This window comes from Cyprinus carpio, chromosome B14 (assembly GCF_018340385.1).
Source record: "Cyprinus carpio isolate SPL01 chromosome B14, ASM1834038v1, whole genome shotgun sequence".
Classification (NCBI taxonomy): domain Eukaryota; kingdom Metazoa; phylum Chordata; class Actinopteri; order Cypriniformes; family Cyprinidae; genus Cyprinus; species Cyprinus carpio.
Window position 1 is genome coordinate 20,076,318 of NC_056610.1, and position 27,555 is coordinate 20,103,872.

General features: G+C 35.7%; 1 protein-coding gene across 1 annotated transcript; it reads left to right on the forward strand.

The window, feature by feature from the left end:
• Positions 1 to 50: 50 nt before the first annotated feature.
• On the forward strand, positions 51 to 27,272 carry arhgef6 (Rac/Cdc42 guanine nucleotide exchange factor (GEF) 6). Its single transcript, XM_042738466.1, is given in 23 exon segments — positions 51 to 432; positions 2,024 to 2,107; positions 5,927 to 6,011; positions 9,936 to 10,054; positions 11,082 to 11,286; positions 11,393 to 11,463; positions 11,553 to 11,647; positions 11,783 to 11,878; positions 12,792 to 12,914; positions 15,613 to 15,713; positions 15,716 to 15,750; positions 15,838 to 15,897; positions 17,111 to 17,257; positions 18,081 to 18,167; positions 18,271 to 18,352; positions 20,822 to 20,937; positions 21,024 to 21,203; positions 21,635 to 21,655; positions 24,533 to 24,626; positions 24,806 to 24,892; positions 25,012 to 25,111; positions 25,789 to 25,843; positions 25,936 to 27,272. Coding segments are annotated over 23 exon segments (2,331 nt in total). The 5' UTR covers positions 51 to 267; the 3' UTR covers positions 26,059 to 27,272.
• The last annotated feature ends 283 nt before the right edge of the window (positions 27,273 to 27,555 follow it).

Genomic DNA, 27,555 nt, shown 5'->3' on the forward strand with positions numbered 1-27,555 from the left:
TCTAAAAACGAAGTTGAGCCATATGGAAAATTCTTGCGGCATTTAAGCGATCACAGTTCCTTTTGTTACACTGAAATGTCAAAGAGCCTTTATGTAGGTTATATGGCAGGCGTCCACTGGAGGACTAAGTTGCCGGGCTGAATGGTCGTTGTAACATCAGTGAAAAAGCAGAAGCGCGACGGATGTGGGTAGCATCTCAACACAAATAGTGACAGCTGGCGCACCAAGGGTGCAGCTAAATCTGAAAGGCCCACTGAGCCTAAAACTATGAATCCCGAGGAGCAGACTGTTACGTGGCTAATAACATTAGGCGTGCTTAATTCACCCAAAAAGAATATCGCTGATCCGGAGGAATTTCTGAAAACCTCTCTCAGAGATGGGGTCGTCCTGTGTAAGCTCATGGAGCGAGTGCTACCTGGAGCCATCTTAAAGGTAATCGATAATATGCACACGCATGTTTCCTTGATTATATAGTCGCAGTCTAGTGAATTAAAGATTTTTATAAATGCAAAAGTGTCTCAGATAGAGCCATGCGGAATTGACGGTGCACGATGCGTAATGCCGGATTACTCGCTGTTACAATTAAAACTTTGAGATGCACTGCATTTTGTAAAGATACATTACATTTTGAATCTATCTTCAGCAAAGAAAGTGTATTTATCTGTGTTTATTAATTCAGGACACACTTTAATCGAGATAGACAATCTGACTTCCTGTTACATGAGAAATTGTTCCGCATTCTCACATTTAAAAAAAAAAACTTGTCGATCTTCACTTAAGTATAAAATACTAAGAGCATTTGTAAAGCAACTTCTCTTCTTTTGCAAAAGCCATATTTAACCATGTCAGTCAAATCTCAGATTATTGTGTCTGTCTGCATGCCTCTGCTGCTAACCAATCCAGCTCGCCTTTGGCACATAACGTTTTTATTAATAAAATAACCTAAGGTTTGGATTGTGATATTCTTCGGAATAAAATTCTGTTGAAATTATTTTAATTTAAACGCTCTAAATCCGTGCTTTGATCAAAGGGCGAAAATATAGCCATCATTGAAAATTATAACGAATGTGCTGATCAATTCAACAACTTGTAGAAGTTTCTCTGTTTTATAAAGGGCTCATTATACGTCTTGGTTCCTGTCTTCCTCCCTTCATTTTTTAATTCATTTATATGTTTCATACCGCTTTACTGATTTTAACCCGTCGCTTTAAATGGATTTTGTATGGTTGAACGTATTTACATTATATTAGTGAATGAATCATTCTTTTGAGTCGGATCTTTTTAATGAATCGGATTAGTCGGTTCGTGAAACGGGGCTGAACGATTCGTGGGGGAGACTTTTTTTCAGCCAATAGGTTTAAATTAATTAATTAATTAATTAATGCTAATTATATTTAAGTTCTAAATTACTTTTATTACGAGCTGAATTGTTGCAGCAAACAGACACATACACATACAGTGTATACAGTATACAGTACACAACGTTTTGTAGGGTCTTAAAAACGTTATAATCAACATTATGCCTCTATAGCTTTATTTGAACGTTTTATTTATGACATATGAAATACCACGCCTGGATGTCCCGTCATAGACGTCAATGCGGAAAAAATAGATTTTTGAGCCGGTTCTTTGAACTGAACGGTTCGAAAGATCGAAGGAACCGATTCGCGGAAATGAATCGGACTTGCCATCACTAGTAAACGGTCCAAGTAAGAATCTTGCTGAGTAAACATCGTCACTTCCTCCAAAATATCTTTTCCTGGTGCGACAGGGCCCGATGAGATCTAGCGTAGATACTGGCTGGCTGTCTGTGTAACAGGACTAAGCTGACTCAAAGAAACAGTTACTTAGTAAACTCAACGCCAAAGACATTTAGCATGCGATACTGGACAGCAGTGGCAGGGTACAATGTGGCTCACAGGCTAAAACGAGATCTTGTTGATCTCAGGTGGTTCTGTGCGTTGCAGTGAGCTCGAAGCAAAGTTGAGATTATTTACATCGCCCTTCTTCCATTGGTTTTCAGTATTCAGCTGAACCCAGATGCGAAGCGGACTGCATTACAAACATTCGAGAGTTTCTAAAAGGATGCCAGTCTCTAAAGGTTGAGGTAAGATCATTTTTCTATAAAATTCTTTGCATGAGCGAGCTGGGATCACACAAATGCAACTTTTTGCTAATGAAGGGTCATGCCTTTGAGAAAAACTGCTGAGTGTGTATTAATATTTAACTCGTTTAGGCAGAAGTGCATCACAAAAAAACTAAATGTGTTCTAGCTATAGTGTATATGCATTAAAATACATTTCAGATTAAAGTAAAAATTTATAAACATTGATTTTATGAAGGAATGATTTGCAAAACATGTTCTTAATAATTTATATTAAATAATGGATTTAATAATTTATATAAAGTATTTATGCAGAGTACTTCTTCCTTCAGCCCTTCTGTTTTCGTTTCGCTCTCCCTGAGGACAGGCAAATAAATAGCAGGGTTTTGTTTTGGTTTTGAACATGTGATCTTAAAATATGCCAAGAAACAAGACTGCATATAATACTAGCTCTTTCGCATGTGCATTTCATTTATTATGGTTATAATATGGTCTTGACCTGCAGCAGCCTTACAGACCTCTCAAGAATATGGTTGGGAATTATAACGATCACAGTAAACATTGTCAGTCTGCAAGCGCTACACACAGACAAACTATGATGCCACACCCTCTACAATGACAGTTTTATTGGACTAAAACTATCATCAAAATCTGGTTAAAAGTCACATGATGCGACTTCAAGTTTTCCTTTCTCTTTGGAGTGTTACAAGCTGTTTGCGAATAGATAAGATCCCTAAAGTTGCAAAGACTAAAGTCTCCTAAAATGCATCTTTAAACACGCCCCTACATGTCTACATCACAATGTAGGAAGATTTGCATAACACCGTCCAAATGTTCACGCAAAGAAAGGAGGCGTAACTTTATTATTGCTGCCACCACAGCCGCCATGTTATGAAGACGCTGTGTGTTTCGTTGCCTTTGTTTGGTGTTCCAAAAGAGGACACAACTAGAAATCAGTGGTTAAGTTGTATTTTCAAAACTGTTCCAGAACAGTTCAACCCAAATATTCCAAATATGTGCAGCGCATTTTATGGAGGACTGTTTCCTGATCGTGGGAGTAACTTTAGATTACAGTGGCGGCTGTTCTGACTCACAGCCTGTAAGTACGTTTACATATTTCAAGGATTTGCCACTGATGATTCAAACGTGAGTTTTGAGCAGTGTAGAGTAGCGCTTGTTGTTTGTCATTTCTCCGAGCACAAATGCAGACATGGTTTTATGTGTACGCGGTGCGATGCAACACAACTAACAAAAAAGACAGTATAAGTCATCATAATCAGTAATTATGTCCCCACTGGATGCAACAAATGCCTCGTTTGTAAAAGGTTTTATTGGTTTTGTCTCGTCGTCCCGGGACACAGCATCACAGTATGGTAAGAGGCGTAACATTTCAGTCACACGCTTGAGTCATTCGGCCAATCACAACGCACTGGATAGCTGGCCAATCAGAGCACACCTCACTTTTCAGAACGATGAGCTTTGTAAAAAAAACTACGCATTTCAGAAAGGCGGGGCATAGAGGAGAAACAATAATGTACAGTATGTGGAAAATACTGTGTTTTTTAAACCTTAAACCGCATAAACACATTTCATTACACCAAATACACTAAATAATTTTATTTTTAGCAACATCATATGACTCCTTGAAAGAGTGGTAAACGGTTCATATATGGTGAACATGACTCTTAGTGCCATGTTACTTGTTTATATATAATGTTTGGCTTTGACTTTAATAATAGCAAGCTTGCTAAAAGAATTGTGGTTTTGTTTGACCTTTATTGAAATAGCTTCACTTTTTATGGTCGAAACTCATTTGTAATAGAATAAATTGAACATCTTGTCACTCATCTATTCAAAAGGACAGTGGTAGACTAGCTTTTTAAATAGATATACGCTAATGCAGTTAAATGAAAGCCAATAAGATGCACAGAAATTTCAGTATAAACAAACATGTTTTACTTAGCGTTTGCTCAAAATTTAAAAACAGGAAATGTGGGCTGTGCACGGCAATGCTTTCTGAATTTTGAGACGGACGCCAGGCAGTGTGACCACTGGGATTCAGGCACAAGTAGTGGCCAATGCTAATAATGAATTAACAATATCTATGGATATCTGCTAAAGAAAATTAATTCATCTTAAGTTGCTAATATTAAAGTGTAATGTTGTGATCTTTGGCTGTTCTCACTCAGCAGCACAAATGATTGCTGTTCTCCCCTATAATTTGTGGTGATGCTGTAAAGCAGCAGAATGAACAAGATCTCAACAAGGAGGGCTAAGAATAGGTGGTGATATAGCCTACTGGTTCAAATTAAAAACTGGCAGAAAATTAGGTAATCCGGGTAAATTTTCAAGTATAGTTTCTGTCACAGTTTCCTGTGATGCTGAAATTAGGCCACGGCATAAACTCATGTTTACCTGATTTGTAAATGTAATTTTGGAACTTGATTAGACAAAAAGAATGCACATGTTTTTATTGAATTGTCTTGTCGTCGAGAACTGCATACAAAAACAAAATCTCCATGTGCCAGTGTAGTCCAACAGACTCCACTTTTATTTTATTTAATTTTTCGCTTTTGGTTCTACATTACTTTTCTGCTATAAATTTTGTCTGCCAATTAAATTTTATTTAACAGATTTTATAATTTCTACCATTACTTTGGAAATTATCAAAGGTAATTATCAAAGGTAAAATATATTATATTATATATATATATATATATATATATATATATATATATATATATATATATATATATATATATATATATATATATATATATATATATATATATATATATATAATCAACTAAACTTTTAATAATATAATCATAGAAATATATTTTTAACAAAGCTCCTGTCTTATTCTCTTTGAAAGGCCCAGTTGGCATATGGTTTATGCAAGTCATGTGACTAGACAGAGAAGCATGTCGCATAACTTTCACTTCTGCTTTTAAATGAGCTGAAAACGAGAAGTATCGTAACACAAGCCAAAGCTTGATATGAACCTTGTTACATTATTGATGAGAGAGAAATGCAAACAACAATTAACAAATCTCCCAAAGCAAATGGTAAATGTAATCTTAAAACTGCACTGACTGTTCGTCTTTTTGCAGCCTCCAAAGCAAAACAGTGCTCAGCAAATAAAAAAAACAGATGCTTCTTTCATTGCTGTGTAAACGCTATTATGTTTTATTTAAAACATGAAACTGTATCCTAAGCAAGAAAGGGGATAGCTGTCTGTACCCAGCGTCTGACAGGGCCTGCAGACCAAACGCCAAACCAGCATCAAAATGTGGGTCACACTGAGGTTTATTTTCCTAACCAGTGAAATTTTTTACCAGGGTTCTTTATAGAAGTGTCATGATCATTCGGTATGGATCATCGCATCAAATGTTATATATCGATGGAGCATGCAAAAAATCTGTAGGCTAAATCTTTTATGATTAATGTTCTATATTGTTTAAAAAACAAAAGTGTGTTTTCGTTGTGGATGTCCCAGTTTTCAAGGAGTTCAATTAAATGTTCATTTCATTGTGTTTGCATTTTTAATTAAAATGTAACTTGTGTAAAATATGCACTTTATTTCGTGATATCATTATATTGAAACCTTATTGCGAATATCATGTTGCAAATATCATATTGCTGGCTATGTCTTAGTATCTATGTCAGATCGTATCATGATGAAAATCTGATTTATATAGTTTTATTTATGTATAGATAAAACCCGACTCTCCTCTGATTTCTGACCTACTTCTGCACCTTCTGCTTCTGGCACTGTCTGTGGACAGTTTTTCTTGTGTTTGACTTGTGTCTGTCTCTTAGGGCTTTGATCCAGAAAGTTTATATACTGGGGAGAACTTCAACAAGGTTCTGTCGACACTCTCAGCAATAAACATCGCCACTCAAGGTAATTCATAATGTTACGGTCATGTGTTCTTCACTTATATTCCTTGTCTTTTCTTTCCTTGAGTACTGTAGGCATCAGCTTTGTCTTGTCATTGGCGAGTTTCCTCTCAAGTCACATTTATTTTTTTATTGCGCTTTATACAATAGAGATAGTTTCAAAGCAGCTTCACAGTATTAAACAGAATCATTAATGCAAACATCAAAAATAAGGCAAGTCAAAATTCTGCGACAAAGAAGTCGATGGTGTTAATTATTCAGCTCCAGACAGTTCAGTGTTGGTTCAGTTCAATTCAATAATAATGTGAAGTTCATTTGTTATAAAACAAGTTTAGTTCAGCAGTAAGCAGCTCTGCTGAAGTCGGTCAGTTTAATGTTGATTCCATTCAGTTCAATAACAGTGTTGTTGTTGCAAAATTCCTTGGTTATTTATAAATTGGATTAAGCAGAAGAAAATAAAACGGAAGGAGAAACCAGTTTTTCTCTGGTCCATACAGCCTAAATTTGTTACCACCAAGTGGCGGTCATGTTAACACAGACGGTCTTAACACATGCTGTAGTGTGCAGGGCATTTTTAGAAAATAAGCTCCTGATGGTCACTTATGAACTATAAAGTATGTCTCTGTTTACAGGCAGGATCGTAGGCACTCAATAATCACTCAGTGTTATGGTTTTAGTGGAAATGAGCCATATCTTTCCTGTTGCGTGTTCTCTTAGGACCTGTTGCAACAACTGTCCATCCCACTAGAATCAACGAGTTTTGTTTTTCTAAGTAGGTATAATGATTCGATTCTAAAGTGGTTCAGTAAATGTATTTTAGTTCCATTATCAGTTGAAGTTCATTTTTAGAAGCCTGTGAATATGGAACGGATGGATATCACATGCCCATGTAAGTTTATCTCAGTGAAATGCACAGTAGGCCTTTTATTGTGCAGTAAACATGAGATACAAATCGCATTTTTTCTCAGGATGAGGATGACTGAACTCTTGTATTTGCTCTGTGAACGTCAAGAGGTGATTTGTCTGGGGTCGTACACGCATCTGTGTCTTTCAGCTGCAGCTGCTCTCTACTACTGGAGGGAACAGACAGTTGCTTTTTGTAGGGCCTGTTCAGGCGGCTGACTGCATCTGCATAAGCATGCGGAACCCATGAGGCATGTAGTTATTCTAAGGTTTTGCTTCCTTGTCATGTTTCCAACAGCTCCTTGTGGCGGTTGCTTTTAGAGGAGAGTGTGTCCTGCTTGTTATTACCTCAAGTCTTCCTCAAGTCCCACAGGACTGCTTCACAACAGTTTTACACATCAACAATATTTATATCTATACACACACACCATTCTAATGATTGGGTCAGTAAGATTTTTTTTTTTTTAAAGAAGTCTCACCCAGGCTGCTTTTATTGGATCAAAATAGTTAAAACAGTAATTGTTTGAAATATTATTGCAATTCAAAATAAAAGTTTTCTATGTTTTAGAAATCATTCTAATATACTGATTTGGTTCTCAAGAATTCTTATTATTATCAGTGTTGAAAACAGTTGCGCTGCTTGATATTTTTGTGGAAACCATGATAGGTTTTAAAAGGAATTCTTTAATGAGTTAAAAAATAACATTAAAGTGTTACTTCACCCAAAAATTTAAATTAGTCTGTGATTTACTCACCCTCAAGGCATACTAGGTGTATATGACTTTCTTCTTTCATACGAATCCAATCGGAGTTATATTAAAAATTGTCCTGGCTCCTCCAAGCTCTATCATTGCAGTAGGTGGGTGTTTTTGTTTAACAGTCCAAAAGACTTCAAATAAAGTGCACGCATCCATAATAAAATCACACAGCTCCGAGGGCGAATCAAGGCCTCCTGTAGCGAATCCATGCGTCTTTGTAAGAAAAATATCTATATTTCAAACGTAATAAACACTTTTCTCTCACTTCATCTAACTGTCATACGCTGAAGCCGTTCTGGGTGGATGACGCAGGACGTATGCAAAGCGCGCGCCTCTAAAGTATGCTAGTGTCACAAGTTTGCAAACTCTATATTAAAAGTAAGATTAAAATGATGTGTTATTCTTAAGAACTGAGTCACTTATGAGTGCAGATTAAGTGGGGGCAGATAGATTTGACTGGATTTGTGTTAAAACGATCTCTATGATGAAACGGTGAGGTTTTCACTCTTAAGTGTGCTTAAGGCATAGAGAAGACGGTCCCTCGCCTGGCCTTATCTGGGGTCTCTGTTGTGTTGGCTGAGGAACGCTTGGAGCAGGTTCACACACACTGTTTGTACGCCATGGGTGTTCGGAAAGAGCCTGCCGTGAAATCCAGCAGACATGCTGAGCTTTTATTGTGTAGATGGAGCAAAGTGTGAGTCACTGAAGAGCCCCAGAGGCCCCTGCAGCGCTGGAGCTCTGTCAGGACCCAGAGTGCAGCAAACAGGGCACCTGACTGTTTTCTTCTATCACCGAATACTGCATGCCTCCTCATACCTTATCTCCCTCTATTTATGAATGACAGATTGCTCATAGCAAATTAATACAAGCTAATCATAGTCTGGTAAGATTTGACATGAGTATGCAATGTGGTTTTTGTGAATTTCTTTAAATAAACACAATACTATGTTTTAGGGTTTCAGGCCTTGCTTTGGTTAGACTGGAGCATACATTATGTCTATAGACTGACTTCTCTTTGATACTTGTCTTCATACATTGGAGATGATGTGTCTGGCTGCGTTCAGCAGTTGTTTGTTGTGACCCATATGCAAGTGCATTGAGCTGTGGACTATTGATGTTTTAACTTCACAGATATGACAGAATTATGGTCGAGTGAGTGAGTGCTCTAATTGGGATGTTTAAATATAATAGAGTGACCTTGCTTTACTCTGTACCACATTTAAGGGGTCTGACAGACCATTTTACATGTCCCGGGTGTAATGCATAGTAAAAAGAAAGAAAAAAAAAGAATAGTTTTAATACACACTTTTATATTTTTGTCAAATGATTCAAGCTGGAAAAGTCTCTTAAACTGAATTTTGCACAGTATTTGCTAATTGAGTTTTGTGACAAGTTTACATGATTATTTTTTAATGATTATATTAATTCCTTTTATGTAAAGCACTTTGAATTACCATTGTGTATGAAATGTGCTATATAAATAAACTTGCCTTGCCTTACAAACAAAAACAAACATAGACTGCCATTGAAAAGTCTGACCAAGGTTGCATTTATTTGATCAAAAATACAGTATGGAGAATTATATTGTGAAATACTTTTAGAATTTAAAATGATTTGCTGCTCAAGAAATACTTGTATTATTATACACTTTTATTAAACGGTTGGTGCTGCTTAATATTTTTGTGGAAAATGATTTTATGATTAATAGAAATTCTAAAAGAACAGTATTTATTTGAAATAGAAATCTTTTGTAACATTATAAATGACTTTATTGTCACTTTTGATCAATTTAATGCATCCTTGCTGAAAAAAAAAAACTAAAAAACTGACAATAAACTTTTAACCAGTAGTGTATGTTGTTTATTAATAGTTATGTGAATCCCTGTGCCCCTAATGTAACAAATTTATACACCTCATGGCGTGAAATATGATGTGACAATAAATCATACAGCATAATACTGTGTGACTCTAAATCATATGGCATGAAGAAATTTGAATGTCACACTGTATGAAAAATCAAAGATAGCAACATTTGCTAATGCTACCTCATATTATTATGCATGTCATTCATCTATTTCTGAAGTTTAACAGGCCATGCTTAACTGAAATGAAGAGTACACAAGTACAGAATCACTGTAGACTCACCCCTCAGAAACCTTATTCAGGGCTTTCATGCTGTCAGTAAGTGAGAAATGCTATCAGTTATATTAATTTATTAATTATTTTCTGTATTTTTAAAACTTCTCTTATTTTCTCATTGTATCCAGATACCCCTAAGAGATCATGTCCACAGGCCAGTGCCTCTGCTCCTAGCCTGTCAGCCCCTTCACAAGCTGTTCCCAACTTAAAGTCCAGCAGGTCTTTACGGAGACAGTCAAAAGCTGTGGTAAGAAATAAATACACTGCTGTAAATGCTGATAACCGTTGGTCTATTATAACAACAAAACATTTGTAAAGTTCTATAAAGGTAATTTACTTTTTCATTTAATTTTAAAACATAACAGAAATGACACAGATTGCTCTTAAACTTAATACTCAAATAACACCAATAAGATTATCAGCGCATTCTGCATTTTAATTAGTTGTTCAGATTTACTTCTCTATTATAACATTATTGTTATAACCTCATAACATGTACAGGTTTCTGTAATTACTCACAAATATTCAACCCTAATATTGAAATTTGTAATCACGCACATTTTCACATTGAATCTCAAAAGTATTGTGGTATTTTAAGTATTTGATATTTGAAATAATTATTTAATGGAATTATACAAATTCAACATTACAGAATAATTGAAAGCCAGGCTTAAACTGCAAATTATTAGATTTTTTAGATTAGAATCCAGCTTGTTTTTTAATTTTTATTTATTTATCATTTATTAACAATTACAGAACATTAAAATTATTATAGCAGCTTTTAATTTAAGATAATTTAAATTAATATTCACATAAACCCATTATAATAAATGTGACGTTTAACTGTGTATATTTATATTTCTGTCTCTATCAATACGTAGTTTGAAAGAGAGCTGAGAGAGTTAATTTTTCACTTCAGAGTTAATTTTGCACGTTCAATATATAAATAATAAAATCTCTAGATGCTGTTAATTATGTTAAACACCAAATGTTAATCACAAAAATGAACACATTTTGTTTCCCAGCCCTAATCATTTAATGTTACGACTAGCTTCCCATAGACTTCTTATTGTCTTAGTTAGGGGCTTATCCAGGATCTTAGTATTTTCTGAAGAGATTAATAATTTACTTCTAGATGTGAATAGATGACAATTTTGTTGTAGATGTTTGGCATACAGAAATTAGAGTGTTGTTGTGATCACCATTAAAATGGTCAATAAAGTAAGACTGAATACTGTCTACTGAGGTTCTTCACCTGCTGCTGTTGTGTCCAGGAAATGTCAGAGAATGGAGGTGGCGGGCAGCTGGTGGTCAAGGCACGCTTTAATTTCAAGCAGAACAATGAGGACGAGCTATCTTTCAACAAGGGCGAGCTGATCCATGTCACACGCCAGGAGGAAGGTGGATGGTGGGAGGGAACCCTTAATGGCAAAACCGGCTGGTTCCCTAGCAATTACGTCCGAGAGGTCAAGCCATGTGGTGAGTGGGCAGTCCAGGATATTGTCTTACATCTTTGCATAGTTAGAATTATTTTGCTGTAGTGAACATAATGAAATTGACCAGGTTTCTTTCTTTTCCTCTCCAGAGAAACCGATTTCTCCGAAAACGGTAAAAGGACTTGACGTTCCTCAGTTGACTAAAAATTATTACAATGTGGTAAGTTCTTTTAAACACGTGAGCAGATTCCAAAAAGGGCATGGAAAGGAATTTTAACTTCTTACTTGAGTCATTTGTTTGTTTCTCAGGTGGTGCAAGACATCTTGGAGCATGAGAGAGAGTTTGTCAAGGAACTGCAGACGGTACTGGGCTGCTACCTGCGCCCTCTACAGGCCAGCGACAAGTAAGAGGACAACTCAGACGTTACCATGGCATCAGGGAGCCTTTGATATCAAAGCCGAATGACATTTTAGGAAACTGGGCCATGTTTAAAAAAAACCCATGCACATAATGATTGTTCTGTCGGCTCTCTCTGCAGGCTGTCTAGTGCGGACTGCTCCAGTCTGAATGGGAATTTAGAGGACATCCTTTCTTTCCAACAGGGACTGTGTCTTGCCTTAGAGGAGTGCTCCAAGTAAGAGCTGCTTTTTAGTGTCTTTATTTCAGTCTTCATCTTCTCAAATGACTACTTGACTTTTTTTTTTCGTGAAAGTCTTACCCCTTGATATTACAGCACCATCTGGTGGTGGCTTTGTCACATATTTGTAACTATTGCATTTTAAAACCTAGGTTGTTTGCAGTGTTGGGAAGATTACTTTGGAAATGTAATAGGTTACAGATTACAAGTTACACTGTTTAAAATGTAATAAGTAGTGTGACTGTTTCCAGTACTTTATTAAAGTAATGTAACTGGTTACATTTGTGACACTGGAGCACAAAACCAGTCTTAAGTAGCACAGGTATATTTGGAGCAATAGCCAACAATACATTGTATGGGTCAAAATTATAAATGTTTATTTTGTGCTAAAAATCATTAGGATATTAAGTAAAGATCATGTTCCATGAAGATATTTTGTAAAATTCCTACTGTAAATATATCAAAACTTGATTTTTGATAAGTAATATACATTGCTAAGAACGTCATTTGAACAACTTTAAAGGTGATTTTCTCAGTATTTTGATTTGTTTGCACCCTCAGATGCCAGATTTTCAAATAGTCTTATCTCAGCCATATATTGTCCTATCCTTACAAATGATACATTAATAGAAAATGCATTTATTTAACTTTCAGATGACATATAAAATCAATTAAAAAAACTGACCCTTATGAATGTTTTTGTGGTCCAGGGTCACATTTTATTACTGTTTTATTACTTTGCTAAATTTCTAACTAATGTTTTCAACTGTTAATCATTTCCAAACATCTAAACCAGACAGGGTTAACCTTACAGTAGCACTCAACACTGATTACTGTCAGACTTTCAAAAGCATTCATCACTTGAATTATGATTATAATGATTTAATTTTAAAGTGTTTTTGCCTTGCAGGATGCCAGAGGGCCAGCAGCGGATTGGCGGCTGTTACCTGAACCTGATGTGTCAGATCAGAACACTGTACTTGTCCTACTGCTCCAGCCATCCTTCTGCAGTCTGTGTGCTGACGGATCACAGGTCAGTGTTCACAACATTGTCATCGACGTGTTCTTGACTTTTGTGAATCTTCCAGAACGCAAATTAAGATTTATTTTTTTCACTATACTATTCATCGAAAGCTCATTCCACAAAAATACACTGTAAAAGTGATCCAAATGAATCAAGCTGTTTAATTCAAGTCTTATGAAGACCGAATATAATTCACATATAAACATCGATCAACACATATAAAATAGAGCATATAAAATATGATAAACAGAAGCTCAAGCATGTCATCCAAGTACTGTTGAGCTTCCATTTAACATATGCTTTATGTACAGGTATGTGCACTGATTAACTATTAAAATTCATATTGGTAGGTCCCTTAAACAATATTAACAGATAGCTTTTGGTTTTAATTATGTATCGGTAAATTTTGAAATTAACAGTAACTAAGTTTATTAAATGCTTTAGAGGTATTTTTCATTGTTTGTTTATGTTAACTATTACTAATGTACAGTAGTTACCTAATATTAACAAATCAAATCTTACTGTAAAGTGTTATCATAACTTGACACGTTATTTTGAATATTAAGGGTTAAAGTGATTAATTTTAAATCACTTGAATTTTGTAAAAAGCATGTTACGAACTGTAAAGAATTAGTGTAAAGTCTGAATTGTGGTACAGAGAGCTGCAGAGGACAGTAATACATCAATAGATTCTGAGCACATCTCTACATGGTTCATGAGATTGAGAAAGATTGAGAAAAAATTGGCACAAAATATTTTGTCTCCAGTCAGTTCCAGTTAATATCCACATATATTCCAATTTAATCTCAGATACAGTATATAAGTTGACTTCCCAAAGTTTGTTAATACTTTAGCGCTGGTAAATTTTTTTCTGTTTTTTTGACACTAGTGACCCAATTTTTTTGTGTCACTAGTGTCTTTGCTTTTTTTAATGTAAAGTTGAACCACCAGGTGTCACTACAAAGCTTTCATTCTCTTATGTCTCTCTGAGCTGCGTGACTAAACAAGCAATCTCTCTTGTGCCTTTACATATAACACTGCTGCCCTATTTCCATTTTAAGTTTTTTTTTTTTTTTGGGTTTGTACTAGTAAACTTCACAGGTATTCATAAATGTCTGAGCCACATTTTACACACTTCCTGTACAATGAACTACAATAGGGTTTCTGTTAGTTTTCTCCTTCCACCTCAGAATGCTCCACGACAGAAGGAGAGAGTGAAAAGGCATGCCTCATACACACAGGAAACAGCACTAACCCAACAGGATATCTATAGCTGTGGTTGTGCTGATGGAGGCAGAATACACACTTTTGATTGTGTTTGCTCACTTGCATATCACTCTGCAAAATTGTTGCAGCATTTTTCCATTGCTTGATCGTTTATTCAAGGCATGTGTTCAGATGATTCATCTTCAGTCTAACTTTAGTTTATCACATTTCAGCATCTAGTATTCTTTTCACGCCCGTTCTGTCACCTTCCCCAAAACACTTGCTATTGTTATGGTTATATGAGAAAGTACTGTAGACATGATTGCCTCAGAGTTCTTATTGTTATAATTTTTTAACAGTATGCCAAGACATTGATTTTAAAGTGCACCTAAAATGTTCAAAATACATTTTAGTGTGCATTTATTTATGCAACAGTTTGGGGTTGGAAAAAAGAAGACTTATGCTCACAAAGGCTGCATTTATCTGATCAAAAAATACATTACAAACATTCATATTGTGAAATATTATTAGAATTTAAAATAACTGTTTTCTATTGTAATATATTATAAATTATAAATATAAATGTAAATGTAATTTATTCCTGTGATGCAAAGCTGAATTTTCAGTATCATTACTCCAGTCTTCAGTGTCACATGATCCTTCAGAAATCATTCAGATATGATCATTTGCTCCTCAATCATTTTTTTTTTATTACCAGTGTTGAAAAAGGTTAAAGTAGTTTAATATTTTTAAGGAAACGGTGCATTTTTAATAATGTATTTTAATGAATAGAAAGTTAAAAAGAACAGCATTAAAATAAAAAATTTAAATTTAAATAATAAATGTCTTTACTGTCACTTTTGATCAATTTAATTCATCCTTGGCAAATAAAAGTATTAAGTTACTTAAAAGAAAATCTTACTGACCCCAAACTTTTTAAATTGGTGTTATGCATTCATATTTATATATGTGACCGTGGACCACAAAACCAGTCTTAAGTCGCTGGGGTATGTTTGTAGCAATAGCCAAAAATACATTGTATGGGTCAAAATTATTAATTTTTCTTTTATGCCAAAAATCATTAGGATATTACGTAAAGATCATGTTCCATGAAGATATTTTGTAAGTTTCCTATTGTGAATATATTAAAACCTAATTTTTGATTTGTAATATGCATTGCTAAGAACTTCATTTGGACAAATTTAAAGGCGATGTTCTCAATATTTAGTTTTTTTTTTGCACCCTCAGATTCCAGATTTCCAAAAAGTTGTATCTCAGCCAAATATTGTCCTATCCTAACAAACCATACATCAATGGAAAGCTTATTTTTATTCAGGGTCAATTCAAAAATGACTGGTTTTGTGGTCCAGGGTCACATATTTATCTGTAATAAGGTTTAATTCATTTTAAAATGAAGGGACTGTTTTCGATATTGATGTGATTTGACTTGAATTGACTAGAAAAAGCACCTAATTCCAATACTTTGCATTACTTTAAACAGTGAGGAGCTGGACAAGTTTATGGAGAGTCAGGGCGCCAGTGCTCCCGGTATCCTGACCCTCACCACCAGCCTGAGCAGACCCTTCATGAGGCTCGACAAATACCCATCCTCCTGCAGGAGCTTGAGCGACATGTGGAGGTAACCGGAAGACGCCAAGGCCGTGAATGCCTGCGAGTCTTTTCATGAGTTATAATATTTACAGATTCTTTCTTTTTTTTCTCGTAGGATGCTCATCCAGATTACAGTGACATTCTCAAAGCGAACGTTGCTTTTAAAAATCTTGTGGTATGTAACAGTTATCCGTCATGTTTGCCATTTCATCTTGGTCCTTGTCTGACAACTAAAGCTTTCTATAAAATCCATTCATCACTTTGACTTCTCAGTTTTGACCACTGTGAGATGTTTCCTGTCATGCTGCAAAACATTTTGAATCTTTTCTCTTTAATTCCCTTTTACCCTCCTCTCTTAACCGCACAACAGGTTCACTGCACTTTACAGGTTGGAAGAGATTTTGCTGTTACATGAAATGTAAAGGTTAAGGTTTTGCAAGAGTACCTCTATAACATAAAAAAGACTGAGGAAAGATGAGTCATTGCATATATAATGGCTTCTCAGGTCAAATGTCTCTGCTAAGAAATTTAAGTAGTAGGTGATTTCTTTACTCTTTGTGTTCTGTGGAACAGTTTCATTTTTTCTTTTTGATTTTTTCTGGCAGGTAAGGGAGAGTCCCATCTTGATAGTTCTCACTAATGGAGGTGTCATATAGACTTGGTCTTCCCCCTTTACCTATGCTTTTTTTCAGTTACCTATATTGGTATTTGCCGATGAGATGATTTGCGCACTTTATTGTAAATCGCTTTTATAAATAAGCATCAGTTAGGAACATGAATGTAATGCCTGGCAATATGGAGAAGTGACCTCCCACTCCGAAAGGACCGTTTTCATGTTCCAGGTTATTGTGTGTTAGAAAGCCCGTTCTGTTTTTGAATATGCCTGTTTTAACGATACGATCATTTAACATTCGAATTTGGCATTAAACTTAAAGAAATGAAAAAGTCTAAGAAATGTTTCTTGAGTGGAAAATCAGCACATTTAAATTATTTCTGAAGGATCAAGTGACATTGAAAACTGGAGAAATTATGCTGAAAATTCAGCTTTGCATCACAGGAATAAATTACATTTTAAAACATATTAAAATAGAAAAAAATGTGCTGTATTTTTTGATCAAATAAATAAGAGACTTTCAAAAATCATAGCAACCTCTTTTAAAAACGTTGTGTGTGTATGCATTCTAAATGTGTAATCACAGCTGCTAACCCTTTTTGGACTTGATATGAATCTTCTGTATGAATCTTAATACTTGACTGTAAAACAATATTGTTTCAAATCATTATTTGTCATGGTTTGTCTTTACACTGACTCATACTGTGAAATGCATATTAACACATTAATGTATCCAATTCTTGTTTCACTGAATTTATCTGTTGGTGTATTTCAGACTCAGTGTCAAGATCTGCGAAAAAGAAAGAACCTGGAGTTGCAGATCTTGTCTGAGCCAGTGCGGGGCTGGGAGGGCGACAGCATGAAGTCACTGGGTCAGGTGGTCTACATGTCACAGGTCTACATCCAGAGCAGCTCAAATGAGGTGAGAACCAGGAAGTAACAGTGTGGCAACTAAACTCAACCTGACATGTTGTTTTCACATCTGCGTGGTTATATCACTGTTTATTTTGTGCAAAATGCATGTTATATGTTAGCACAATGTCAGAATAATCTGTGAAGTGATTATTTTAATAAATATTAATTGAAATTGTGCAAAACAAGGTTATTTTGTGTAAAAGTGCTGATCAGGGCCTTTTAAACATAACTGCCAGAACCACAAACTCATCTATTTGTTTGTTTTTTGTGACTGGTTTTAGCAAACCAGTGGAAAATATTTAAGTGTCAACAGCTCAAACCCGCCTGCAAAGTTTTGCATCTGTGGTCACTGAATGCTTTTTTAACTCGAACATCAGCCCCCTTTGAGTCTGATGGTCTGGTCAATGGAAACAGTGTGGTGAGAGGGGCTGATAGAGCCACTAATAATATCAGAAGGGGGTTAGCTGAAGGAAAAATAGTAGGTTGATGAAAGTATTATATTATTAAATGCATTCGGAGTGATTTCCCTCCATTTCTGTTCAATGTATTCCCTTTCTCTTTCTCTCTTTTGCTTAGCTGAAATTTATCTTGGTTTGCTAGACATAAGGTATGATATGTGTTGATCATAAGTAATCAGTGTAGCAAAAAATAAAGCTGTGCACCAATCCAAAATCGTGTGTTAGTAGAGACATTTGATGTTTGTGTTTGTAAGGGTTTGCTGTAATGCCATACACCTGCATCTGTGCCATGATTGTTTATGAAGTGGTATTTCATATTATTTTTTGCAGAAGTAATGAATTTAATATAATGTGCATATGTGCTTTTTTTAGGAAAAAGAAGAGCGATACTTCATGCTGTTTCCCAATGTGATAGTCATGCTGTCTGCCAGCCCAAGAATGAGTGGTTTCATTTACCAGGTGAGTTCATTTTTTTTTCTGGGTGCATGAGAATGAGCATGTGTTATTTATGAAAAAGTGCCAACTTCAGTGCTCTCATTTGTGTCGCAATCTCATTTCAAAGGGACGTCTTCCACTGACTGGAACCACTGTAACCAAACAGCCAGAGGATGCAGAGACAGGCCATTATGCTTTTGAGATCACAGGTTTGTTTCAGCCATGTAAACAGTTTTAGTGAGGCATGTTTTTTTGAGAGGTCACAGAACAATGTGCACTTGACCATGTCATTAATGCTGCTTTTTTTCAATGCTGCTAGTACCTGAGCTGTTTTTATAGCAGCAGGCGGCAGTGGAGTTTAACCTAACAAGTAGAGAGCATGTGTGTGTGATTTTATTAATGGAATAGTTCACTCAAAAATGAAAATTGTCACTATTTGCTCACTTTCTTTCTTACTGTCATTCTTTTACCATGTGGAACACAAAGCAAGGAATTCTTTTCATGCAAATATTTTACATACAGCTCATAGAGACCACATCTGCTAAGATCCAGAAAGGACTAAATAAAGCACTAAACTAGTCGAAGTGACTTGTGAGCTACTGAAGCCATTTGATTGCTCTTTGTGAGAAACTGACCAAATCACTCTATTTACTAGACTAGACACTCTAATTTTAGTCTATATTCTAAAAGGTTAATTCAGTGATTCTTACTGACTTGTTGATCTGGTTGCAGCAGTTATTGAGTTGACTGAATTAGGGGAATATTATCAGTTAATAATGAATTACACTTAAGCTCAAAAGTTTTTTTTCGGGGGAGGGGGATACTTTTTCAGCAAGGATGCATTAAATTGATCAAACGTGACGGTAAAGACATTTATAATGTTACAGAAGATTTCTATTTCAATTAAATGCTGTTATTTTCAGCTTTATATTATATTGAAGAATCCTGAAAAACATATCTCAGTTTCCACAGAGATTAAGCTGTGCAACTGTTTTCAGCATTGATAATAATAAGAAATGTTCCTTGAGCAGCAAATCAGCACATTATGATTTCTTAAGGATCATGTGACACTGAAGACTGGAGGACTGATACTGAAAATCAGCTTTGTCATCACAGGGAAAAAAAAAAATTACATTTTAAATTATATTAAAATGAAAAACATCTCAAATTGTAATAATATTTCACAGTATTAAATTGTATGTAATTTTGATCTAATATATGCAGCCTTGGTGAGCATAGGAGACTTCTATCAGAAACATTAAAAATCTTTGACCACAAAGATTTTTTTGGTCTGCTCACACAAAGCTATAGTATGACTTTAAAAGACTTGTATGTATGTATGTATGTATATATAGTACCCACATGATCACTCGTGTTATCAGTTGTAGAAGTTGTATCAATAACAGACCACTAGATGGCACGATTGAAGAATCAGAGTTGTGTTGCAGGGAGCCATCTAGAGATATAAATGAACGATGCATTGGTTCTGCTCTAAGCAACTACAACAAACGCGAGCGGCGTGATTTGACAAAAGCAAATAGCGACACGACAAATCCATGACAAACTGATGCCCCATTCTATAAGCGATATTAACGCACCGTTGTTTACAATAAAACTGGAGCACATGCCGCTGAGGTGAGAGGCGTGAAGGTTAGATGCACACTAGAGGTGGTTTAGCCAATAACAACACACTGGGCTAGCTAACCAATCAGAGCCCATCGCCTATTTCTGAGGGAGGGGCTTCATAAAAGCAGGAAATGATCAGCGCATTTCTTAATCAGATTTAGCTTTGGACAGTGCATTTTTGTAGTTTTGAATATGTTCAGCATACATTTCTTTATGAACAGTAAGGCCAGACCTGATGTACAAATGCTCTAACCTACGGCCATTAGTTTTAAGTTCATGCAGTTCAGATGTAAACCAAGGAGCTGAATATACAGATGCAACAGTTCGCGTTTTTCACAGTTACAAAATCATCTAAAATCATGTTCAGTCCATCATTGTAATATGAAACCAGTTCATTATCTATATAAATGTTAAAATCACCCAGCATAATAACATTTGGAGACATGGAACAAAGATAAGTCAAGATTTCAGAAAGTTGAGTTAAAAAGGAATTATTGCTCTTGGGAGGGCAGTAAATAGTTGTGAGGATGGTAGGAATCGCCCCAATAATTTTAAGGCAATTGATTCAAAAGAAGCATATAAAGGCAAAATTAACTGAGATACTTTCAGTTTCTCTTTATAAAGTATCACAAGCCCCCCCTCCCCATCCCGTAACACGGGATTTACAAACATAACAATATCCTGGGGGAACAGACTGGTTTAGATGAAAAAAGTCAGCTGGTTTCTGCCATGGAAAAACAAAACCAAGGAAATAAAACATACCATAACACAAAAGACATTAAACCAAAAGTCATCTAATGGAAAAGTGATCGTATATTTAGTAATCCAAATGAGAGATTGTTTTACCAGAATGGTTGCTAACCGATCTGGCCAGGTTGATCAACAGTCCATGTGAACCTCCTCTCGATCGATGTTATAACAAATCACAGTGACTCCTTAAACGGTTTAAAACAAAATAAATGCATGAAGATTTAGAAGTACTAAAAAGCTTGAACAGTTACAGTATTGTTGTATCTTCAATTTTGCTGACCATGTTTTGATTGTGTTTTTAGGAGGGACAATAGATCGCACCATGGTGTTCTGCAGTAGTCCACAGGAGCAGCTGGAGTGGTTAGAACATCTTCATGCTTACAGCAAGGAAGGAAGTCCAGTCGGAACAATATTGAAGGTAACACTTTTTTTTGCAACTTATTTCTCAGTATGATGACCCTCTCCGGGTGAATCATTATTTTCTTGTGTATTTTGCATGAGCAGAGTGTTGAGGGAAAGGCTACAACCATGACTGGCACGTCGTCCCACCACTTGCACAGTTTCGGTACTGCTGTGGCTAACCGAGGCCCTCTCGAACCCCCTAAGATCACCAAGCCATGGTCCTTAAGCTGTCTGAGACCAGCGCCGCCTCTCAAGCCCTCCGCTGCGCTAGGTTATAAAGAGGTACGCTTTCGGGAAATCAGTCATAAGAGATCTTGAGTGGGAGCGTAATTTACCTTTGTGTAATCTTGGTGGTCCTAACAGGAAACCGATGCACACAGATCTACTCAGACTGTAAAGTTTTTCATCGTCTTCACCGCAGGTTGCGGTGGAGGTGTTGTTATCTCAGATTTAAGTGGAATGTTTAGTGGTCTTTGAGCTGCAGATTGACTAACTCTACCCAAAGCCCACTTGAACATCTTATTAATGTGCATGGCCTCTCTACAAGATTTTACCAAGGGTGTTAGTGATGATCATGAAATGCATGTGAAATTTTCTGTTTCTCTGCAACAGTTAACGTTCACCTCTCACTGATCTTTCCATCATATTCCTGTCAGGCTGTTCTTTTATTCTCATACACATCTTCATTCTCTCTCCATTTTCTGCTTCTTTAGAGGATGTCTTATATCCTGAAGGTAAGAGTAGATGTGTGTCTGTGTGTTTTGTGTGAGTACTTGTGTGTGTCTGTGTCTGTGTGCTTGGTGTTGCACGCTGGATCCATGCTTATCTGTCTTTTTCTCTTTAATTCTGTGGAGAGCCGCCCATTTCCGGTGTTGTTTGCAGTTGTATCTTCTGCTCCCACTGCAGCGATCTTTGCTTAATATGCATTAGTTTGTAATGTATGATCTTTGCTATGTTGTATTCATTTATAAATAGAAGGGGAGTTCAGATACAATAGCAAAATGTTGGCAGGCAGTAAACAATGTGTACTGAATCATATCCTGCTTCTCAACCTTCAAAGCTCATTGTCTTTAATCAATATACCCACAAACCCAACCAACCCTTTTCCTGCATGAAAAAAAAACTGCTGTGAAAGATGGTGTGATACTTATCCAACCAAAAAACAAAAGTGTAAACATGCATACAATATATAAAAAAGTTGAGCTTCAATTTGATCAAATTCAGTCAAAACAAATAAATTGCATTAAATGTGAGTAATTAATCAAATTAATCACTTGTATCCTCAAGTGTATTACATTAGTGTGACAGACAAAGCACTGAATAGGCAAAACTGGCTTTAGAAGTCAATATATTGCTTGTTTTATTTCCATTACAAAACATACTATAGATATAAATAAACATACACAAAATACACATATATATATATATATATATATATACCTCTTTGGTGGTACCTTCTTCTGCTTCCATGCCATTTCAACCACATTTCAAGATTAATTTTAAAAGCTGTTAAAACTGTGCCTCAAAAGCCCTGGATTGTGTTTCATTCCTACATTCTGTCCAGCTGTTTCAAAATGCAAGAAGGGTTCTTCTGCAAACGGCTCTTTACTCATTTCATGCTGCTTGCTCTCGACAAGTGTGGTAGCAGACTCGCAAAAACCTGCTTTCCATTTGGTGGTACTTGCCGCTTCAGTTGCTCTGATGGTAGCAAGAGTTTTCATTATGTACGACAAGTATGCTTGTTTTAAACAATTGTATTAAATTTGCACCCATAAGTGCTACTAATAATAGTGTTTTACAGAAAACAATGGTAAATGTAGCCATCTCTTCAATAATTACAATGTACTAAAGTGCACACATATAAAGTGTTTTGAGATAATGTGAATGTGGCCCTTGTATGAACTCTTATAATGAGGAAGATGTATTTCCCATGTTAGTTTCTAACTAGATTTGTGATTAAATATAAATCACTTGAAGATATCAAGAGCATTAGGTAGAGATTTCTTTATATTGGAAAAACATAATAGCAATAATTGGTTCTATATTCGGGAAAAGCCTAATAACCTGCAGGCAGAGATCCAGGGATAGAAAATAAATAACTGGGATAGTGAATTGTCTTGCAGACTCTCTCAAGAGATTCTGAAGGGATTAAGGCATACAGTAGCTGTTGCCACAGTTACTGAAGTGTTAGAAAACATCACTTTTACCATGTCAATCTAAAATGTACCCAAGCCTATACATTTTCTTGCTTCCAACAAATATGGCCATTCAAGAAACGCTTCTTCACAGCTGATATCACATCTTATATTTGCAGAGTTCAGAAAATAATCTTATACCCGCGCAATGAACCTGTTAAATGTTGTCTACTGTTAAGCTAAATGTAGATGATCAAAAGAATCAGTATCTGCCAAGTAGCTGTTCATAGAAATGGCAAAATGACTCATAATGCCTAGTTAGGGTGAGGTGACGCTGCTTACGTCACCATAAGGAATATTATTTTCCAATCATGCTGCGTGATTCTCTGTTTTATGTCCCGGTATTCTGAGCAACAACTACCGCATAGCATAATGGCAAGTTTTTGTTTAAAAACGAAGCGGTCTTCTCATAAGCCAGGTCTTTCCGCTAGTTTTCACATCATTTTCCAGTCTAAATGTTAGTCTTGACGAACCTGGAGAGTTATTCGAGAGATCAAAACGTCGGTCATACATTTTTTTTTTTTTTTATATCTCCGGGCCACAATGTTGCACTGTAAATCAATGCGCTAATATTTGCCACTTTCTCTTTTTGTGTTGATTCAGATGTTATTATACATTCATTACATGAATGAGTAATTCATTAGGGCTAAAAATTTCTGTAAACTGTGAACATGTGCATGCTTAACTTCAGTTATTTCCACCATTTACTTTCGGTTTGATGTCATGAGTTAAACATAAAAACTGAAAACCCCATTTAGTGTGAAGCATGCCAAGTGTATAGTTGTGTATTTCGTAATAAAAAAGCAATTCAGTCTTAGTCAATCAACTTTCAGTAACATTTATGCTTTTTATACTACTGCTTTGCGGATTCTCATTAAAACTGTGATTGAACTGACTGGCTGTCAGTGACAATTTTTTAAACCCTTAAATATTCATCAAGACATTCCTAAATAAAGCTGCCCACATAACTTTTTATGTCTGCCATGGTTAGTCTGTCGTTTAAACAATTCAATGAAGTTAGTCAAAATAACTTGATTTAATAAAGCTTTCATTCTGGAGGAGTCCAATTTAGATGACTCACTCTGCGGTGTTAGCGTTCAAGAAAAAAGGTGGCGGCAGCCCTTTGACACTGCTGTAACAGTCAACAAATGACTCAGACTGAAATAATTAGTTCACAAACAGACAAGGGTCTCTCATCTGCAAATTGTTTTCATTCATGAGTCACTGATAATTTGCTGTTAAATTATCCTGAATGGCGTCATAACTTATGTAAGTTACCATTTATCGGCCTAATGTCTTAGCATCCTCTCTCGGGATGGTTTGAGTGCAAATTAAAGTCCTCTAGCTGCGGTTTTGTGGTTTTATTCAGAGCTCAGCAGACACTGTTACTTCATTAACACCAGACTGTTTCCTCAGGACACTAGTAAAAGCCCCAGACCCAGACCCAAGTTCCTCCCAAAGAGAAAAACGGAGAGAAAACCATCAGATGATGAGTTCCTGCTCAGAAAAAGTAAGTATATTAAAACGCTAAATAAAATTAATTTAGTACCCAGAACTAAGATTTTGCAAAAACAAACAAACAAACAGTAGCTTTGCCAACCTGTATTCAACGTACAATCAAAAACAAATACAGATACATAATAAATTGATGGATTGTCACTGTGAAAATTTTCTTTCTGTCACATGCAGGCACAGCAGCTCTGGAGGAGGATGCACAGATACTCAAAGTGATTGAGGCCTACTGCACCGGAGCCAGTTTCCACCAATCCACCACAGGTAGACCTGCCTGTCATATGTATTGTATAACGAAGCTACTGAATTTTTAATAGCGGAAATGTATTGTTAATACAATTTATCAGTGTGATTTCATTAGAAGATTTGATTTGTTTGCACAGCTGTTCGTAAGGAGTGCATCCCCCAGGTCCTGCTTCCAGAAGAAGAGAAGATTATTGTTGAGGAGATCAAGAGCAATGGCCAGACGATCATTGAGGAAAAGTATGTTCAGTTATCTGATATCAGAATTACTTGATGATTAGCATTGAGTCCATTTAAGAAAAATGCTTATATTGTAGTTTGTTTTATTAGTATCATATAGAAATGGTGCAAAATTTTAAATATGTCTTAGATTTTTTTTGGATTAGTGACCTAGAAATAGTGCAGAATTGTAAATATTGCTGACTTTTTTACATTTATTTATTTTTTATTCGTGACCTAGAAATAGTGCGGAATCGTAAATATTGCTTACTTTTTTAAAATTTATTTATTTTTTATTCGTGACCTAGAAATAGTGCAGCATTGTAAATATTGCTTACTTTTTTAAAATTTATTTATTTTTTATTCGTGACCTAGAAATAGTGCAGCATTGTAAATATTGCTTACTTTTTTAAAATTTATTTATTTTTATTCGTGACCTAGAAATAGTGCAGCATTGTAAATATTGCTTACTTTTTTAAAATTTATTTATTTTTTATTCGTGACCTAGAAATAGTGCAGAATTGTAAATATTTCTTCATGTTGCGTCGTAATGTTTCTTTTTAAATCCTAAAACTTTTAAACCTAGATTTTTCAGTCTTGACTCAGGTCTTGACTCTGATTCGTACTGTATATATACTTAACAGTTTTATTTTCCTTTTGAATATTTTAAAGAAGGCTTTTATTTTATTGCTTTGCAGAAGTCTTGTTGATGCTGTTTATGCTCTAAAAGATGAAGTCCATGAATTAAAAAAGGTAAGATTTAACATTATTGTAACCTCGTGTTGGCCTGAGCTATCACAGGAATTGTGCTGTAATCTTCTGATGCCATGTGTTTGTGAATGTAGGAGAATAAATGGATGAAGCAATGTCTGGAAGAGGAACAGAAGTCGCGTAAGGAGCTAGAGCGTATAGTCAGAAAGTTGGCCAAGCAAAAGAATGACTGTTCCTGGGATGATGGAGGTCACTAAAGAACACTCTAGACACTCGCCTGTTTCCCTTTGCCAGCCGCATGTATGTGTTTCCGTGTCTGTGTGTCCTCACAAATGTGTTTTTATGTGTTTTTTCCATCACATTACACACTGAACGTTGCTTTTGGAAAGTCACCATGCTGGGGATTTTCAGCCTTTTCTCGTCAGATGTTTTTTAAGGACAAGATGCGATAAGAAGATCAACTCTGTGATTAGTGACTGTGTTTATCTTGCCATACTGAAGAATATCACTGTGCGGTTTGCTTCACACTCCTGTGATGTGACATTCTGAGAACAAACCTGCAACCTTCTTTAAGTATTTTTTGATTTGGAAAACTTCAGATAACTGTTTAAGAGTCCTGTCCATTTTTTGTTCCGGTTCACTCCACTCCAACAAGAACCATCACAGAAAAGATGGTGGAATCTCTTGTTATTGAACTGAACAAATATCTGCCTCACTTTATGACTGTTACTGGACACGGACAAAAGAAATCCGATGACATTCAGCCCATGAACAGCATTCCGACTCAAGCCGCTAATGCACAAGTGAAAATATTCTGTTTATGGCATAAGAGAAGATAATTGTCATAGGATTTCCAACAAGTATTGCTATTTTTAGACCTATTTCTGCTTTTATAATGTGAAAACGGTTGCTTTTAGGTCACAAATGAACAAGATTGAGATTTGTGGTTTGCACCTGATTGATATGAGATGCCCTACTTACCATCTTGAAATGAGTTTGGTTTTTCCTTTTAGTTTGAAAGCTTTGAATTAAATGCCTGTAATGTGTCATTGGACTGTAGGTTTAGATTCAGTTTATTCCAAATATGTGTTACCCGGACAGTCACTCACATTAGTATGGGTACACACAGTATTCCCAAAACAGCCATTTTAATACTGCATAATCACGCTTCTGATAATCATCACTAGTTTGAAGCTGTCAGGGATATAGTTGTCAGAAATAGTTAGGTTTATCATACTATACTAATACGATACATCATATAATGTATGTACAGTATATCATATATACAGTATAAATATGTATATATCAGATATTATGGTGAAAGGAACCTATTTTAATGGTAACAAAAATACAGTAGGAAACTTCATCCTCCTTTTTCAGAGGCTTGAAACTATTTCATATGTATCTTAAACCAAAAACAATCCTGTATGTTTGTGGATTTGGTACTAGGAGCCCTTTTAGGACTCAAAAACCAAGTGTACGTAGAAACATACGGTACTTTAGGCACTGTTTTCCCCACACACAACATATCTTAGACTATAATAAATAGAGTCAAAAAAAAATGCTCATAAAACAAAATAATATATATTCTGTTTTTTTTTTTTTTTTTTTTTTTTTTTTTTTCTTCAGCAAACTGCTCCCCATCAGCAATAGACCTTAGGGTTACGGCATGTTTAATTTTTGACCGGAATGAAATGGAGGCTGTGATAGATAGAAGTACAGTGCATTTAGTGGATTGTGCTGTAGTTTAATAA